General features: G+C 39.4%; 1 protein-coding gene across 1 annotated transcript in view; it reads left to right on the top strand.

The window, feature by feature from the left end:
• The window catches only part of LOC123725121 (ribosomal protein S6 kinase-related protein), a 52,581-nt gene that overhangs the window by 45,256 nt on the left and 2,325 nt on the right, over nucleotides 1-5,000 (top strand). Inside the window, exon 9 of the mRNA XM_045688920.1 lies at nucleotides 4,335-4,423. Coding sequence (XP_045544876.1) covers nucleotides 4,335-4,423 — 89 coding nt within the window. The remainder of the gene's footprint in view (nucleotides 1-4,334; nucleotides 4,424-5,000) is intronic.

Below are 5,000 nucleotides of genomic sequence, written 5' to 3'. Positions count from 1 at the left end.
CGGTCAGCGGCAGTCCTGTGGATGAAAACAGCTCGTTGATGAGTGTGGTGGTTGAACACTATGGGGATTTATTTTATTTATTTCACCTTTATTTAACCAGGTAGGCCAGTTGAGAACAAGTCCTTTATTTAACCAGGTAGGCTAGTTCAGAACAAGTTCTCATTTACAACTGAGACCTGGCCAAGATAAAGCAAAGCAGTGTGACACAGACAACAACACAGAGTTACACATGGAGTAAACAATAAACAAGCCAATAACACAATAAACAAGTCAATGACACAATAAACAAGTCAATGACACAGTAGAAAAAAAAGAACGTTTATATACAGTGTGTGCAAATGGCGTGAGGAGTTAAGGCAATAAATAGGCCATAGGAGCGAATAATTACAATTTAGCAGATTAACACTGGAGTAATAAATGAGCAGATGATGATGTGCAAAAGAGCAGAAAACTAAATAAAAACAATATGGGGATGAGGTAGGTAGACTGGGTGGGCTATTTACAGATGGGCTATGTACAGCTGCAGCGATCGCTTAGCTGCTCAGATAGCTGATGTTTAAAGTTAGTGAGGGAAATATAAGACTCCAGCTTCAGCAATTTTTGCAATTCGTTCCAGTCACTGGCAGCAGAGAACTGGAAGGAAAGGCGGCCAAATGAGGTGTTGGCTTTGGGGATGATCCGTGAAATATACCTGCTGGAGCGCGTGCTACGGGTGGGTGTTGTTATCGTGACCAGTGAGCTGAGATAAGGCAGGGCTTTACCTAGCAAAGACTTATAGATGACCTGGAGCCAGTGGGTTTGGCGAGGAATATGTAGCGAGGTCCAGCCAACGAGAGCATACAGGTCACAGTGGTGGGTAGTATATGGGGCTTTGGTGACAAAACGGATGGCACTGTGATAGACTGCATCCAGTTCGCTGAGTAGAGTATTGGAAGCTATTTTGTAGATGACGTCGCTGAAGTCGAGGATCGGTAGGATGGTCAGTTTTACGAGGGTATGTTTGGCAGCATGAGTGAAGGATGCTTTGTTGCGAAATAGGAAGCAGATTCTAGATTTAATTTTGGATTGGAGATGCCTAATGTGAGTCTGGAAGGAGAGTTTACAGTCTAACCAGACACCTAGGTATTTGTAGTTGTCCACATATTCTAGTTCAGAACCGTTATTTAGACTTGTTATAACAAAGGAGTTGAATACTCCGGAACTTATTTAAACTTGTTTATAACAAAGGAGTTGAATACTCCGGAACTTATTTAAACTTGTTATAACAAAGGAGTTGAATACTCCGGAACTTATTTAAACTTGTTATAACAAAGGAGTTGAATACTCCGGAACTTATTTAGACTTGTTATAACAAAGGAGTTGAATACTCCGGAACTTATTTAAACTTGTTATAACAAAGGAGTTGAATACTCCGGAACTTATTTAAACTTGTTATAACAAAGGAGTTGAATACTCCGGAACTTATTTAGACTTGTTATAACAAAGGAGCTGAATACTCCGGAACTTATTTAAACTTGTTATAACAAAGGAGTTGAATACTCGGAACTTATTTAGACTTGTTATAACAAAGGAGTTGAATACTCCGGAACTTATTTAAACTTGTTATAACAAAGGAGTTGAATACTCCGGAACTTATTTAAACTTGTTATAACAAAGGAGTTGAATACTCCGGAACTTATTTAAACTTGTTATAACAAAGGAGTTGAATACTCCGGAACTTATTTAGACTTGTTATAACAAAGGAGTTGAATACTCCGGAACTTATTTAAACTTGTTATAACAAAGGAGTTGAATACTCCGGAACTTATTTAGACTTGTTATAACAAAGGAGTTGAATACTCCGGAACTTATTTAAACTTGTTATAACAAAGGAGTTGAATACTCCGGAACTTATTTAAACTTGTTATAACAAAGGAGTTGAATACTCCGGAACTTATTTAAACTTGTTATAACAAAGGAGTTGAATACTCCGGAACTTATTTAGACTTGTTATAACAAAGGAGTTGAATACTCCGGAACTTATTTAAACTTGTTATAACAAAGGAGTTGAATACTCCGGAACTTATTTAAGCTTGTTATAACAAAGGAGTTGAATACTCCGGAACTTATTTAAACTTGTTATAACAAAGGAGTTGAATACTCCGGAACTTATTTAAACTTGTTATAACAAAGGAGTTGAATACTCCGGAACTTATTTAGACTTGTTATAACAAAGCTTTCATTTTTTATTAATTTGTAAACATTTCTAGAAACATAATTCCACTTTGTCATTATGGGGTATTGCGTGTAGTAGACCAGTGACACAACATCTCAATGTAATCCATTTTAAATGCAGCCTGTAACACAACAAAACGTGTAAAAAGTCAGGTGGTGTGAATACTTCCTGAAGGCACTGTAGGAAGGTACCCTTAGTCTCCTGGGACATTCATTAGGACCTCTTCATCTGCAGACAGGGGTTTCACAGCTGTCTGTATCTGAGGACAGAAAACATCACATAGAAACAGGCTGCGTTCTACTGAAATTAGACTGAATATTATGTTGCTATTATCTCTCTGTACTCAAAGATTTCCCCTCTAGGGATCGGAACTGGATAATAGTTTCATAATGTCCTCCCTCAATATGACCTGTCCTCTCCCTTTACTGACAGCTGGAGTTGCAATGTCACCCTCATCCACGGCTGTTACCTACACATGCATTTGGAGACTGTTTTTAATTTGAAATGATTACATCAAGATAGCTTGCTAATAGGAAGTTAGCTAACTGATTACATTAAAATCACTTAGCTATACAGTGTGTGAAGTTAGCTTGCAGCTCAGTTAGCCTGCAAAGTGGCCTACTGTAGCCAGCTTTCTAACTAGCTAATAATACATAGTTTAAATAAAATATTTTAATATTTTAAACATGGTATTTACTTACTTTGAATAGGTTCTCACACTGCCTCCATTTTTTTGTGTCCTTACAAAAACAAAATAATGGTCAATCCTCATGGTATGTTTGGTGGTAGCAAAGCGCAGCCATATGGACGAATGGAGACATGGGAGAAATGGAGACATGGGAAGAAATGGAGACATGGGAGAAATGGAGACATGGGAGAAATGGAGACATGGGAGAAATGGAGACATGGGAGAAATGGAGACATGGGAGAAATGGAGACATGGGAGAAATGGAGACATGGGAGAAATGGAGACATGGGAGAAATGGAGACATGGGAGAAATGGAGACATGGGAAGAAAAAAATCTGTCACTTGATTGGTTTAGAACTTTTTGTGACGTTTTAATTTACCAACGTAATAAACTTTTAATTTCAATAAATATAAATCGCAGACTGTCGGCCACACTTGAAACTAGCATAGGCAACAACAACTTCCTGGACGGAAAACAGTGTGGCACATAACAAACAGCAGCCCTTCTACGGGCGCGTGGGGGGGAGGGTTCTTGAAATGTAACATCCAATCGAAATACTGCAGACCATTCAAACCGTTTCTGCTAATACAAAATTCTCCAGATCTCCAAGCGAGGCGTGATAACGATGTGATTTTGGAGGTATGGCAACACGAGACTACAACAGACAAAACATTCTACATTTGTCACGTCCTGACCATAGTAAGATGTTATTTTCTATGGTAGAGTAGGTCAGGGCGTGACAGGGGGGTGTTTTGTGTTTTTCTATGTTTCGTATTTCTATGTTTAGGTTCTAGTTTTCTATTTCTATGTTGTTGTTTTTTGGGGGATGATCTCCAATTAGAGGCAGCTGGTCCTCGTTGTCTCTAATTGGAGATCATACTTAAGTAGGGGGTTCTTCCCCACCTGTGTTTGTGGGTGGTTGTCTTCTGTTTTAGTTTTATGTACCTGACAGAACTGTGCGCTTTAGTTTTCTCTTTGTTATTTTGTCATTAGTGTTTTTGAGTTAAAATAAATATTCATCATGAGCAATCAACACGCTGTGCTTTTGGTCCCCTCTCTACGACAACCGTTACAACATTAGAACAAATTGTAGAACACAAAGTCCTGGAGCACAGCTGTCAGTCAGTCACGACACAGAGATCACATGGTAATGCTGTGATTCCATGTCCCTGTGGTGTACAGTAGCTACGCAGTATGGATCAGAGGAAGACAAATAGAGAGATGTTCCTGTGTAGAGCAGTAGGCATGTATAACAGTAATAATGGTTTATTCCAGTAATGATAACAGTAATAATGGTTTATTCCAGTAATGATAACAGTAATAATGGTTTATTCCAGTAATGATAACAGTAATAATGGTTTATTCCAGTAATGATAACAGTAATAATAGTTTATTCCAGTAATGATAACAGTAATAATGGTTTATTCTAGGCCACCTCCGTCTGGCTGACTTTGGTTTGTCTCGTCGTCTGGAGAGAGGAGGAAGAGCCTTCACTATCTGTGGGACCATCCAGTACATGGTGAGCACACACACACACACACACACACACACACACACACACACACACACACACACACACACACACACACACGGTGAAATATACAGTGTGTCACAGACATGCTCTGCTGTGTGTGTGTGTGTGTGTGTGTGTGTGTGTGTGTGTGTGTGTGTGTGTGTGTGTGTGTGTGTGTGTGTGTGTGTGTGTGTGTGTGAGTGTTTCTCCAGCCCCCTGAAGTTCTGAGTGGGGGACCCTACAGCCATGCAGCTGATTGGTGGTCGCTGGGAATCCTCCTCTTCTCATTGGTCACTGGGAAGGTGAGTCACTAGGCTATCTGGCATTATGTAAATGTGTGTGTGTGTGTGTGGCAGAGCCTGGGGTCTTGGATATTTGCAGTGTAATATTACAGTAATATTACAGTAATATTAATTTACAGTAATAAACCAACATAACTCAGTGTATTGTATTTAGACACACTGAGTCACATGACACGTTGAGGGAAAGACAGATGGTTTGTGTTACACCCCCCTTCCCTCTCATCTCTCTCTCTCTCTCTATCGCTGTATCTCTCTCTCTCTCTCTATCGCTGTATCTCTCT

This window comes from Salmo salar, chromosome ssa11, assembly GCF_905237065.1.
Source record: "Salmo salar chromosome ssa11, Ssal_v3.1, whole genome shotgun sequence".
In the NCBI taxonomy this organism is placed as follows: domain Eukaryota; kingdom Metazoa; phylum Chordata; class Actinopteri; order Salmoniformes; family Salmonidae; genus Salmo; species Salmo salar.
The sequence above is the reverse complement of the archived record's forward strand: the minus strand, read 5'-3'. Positions and strand labels throughout refer to the sequence as shown.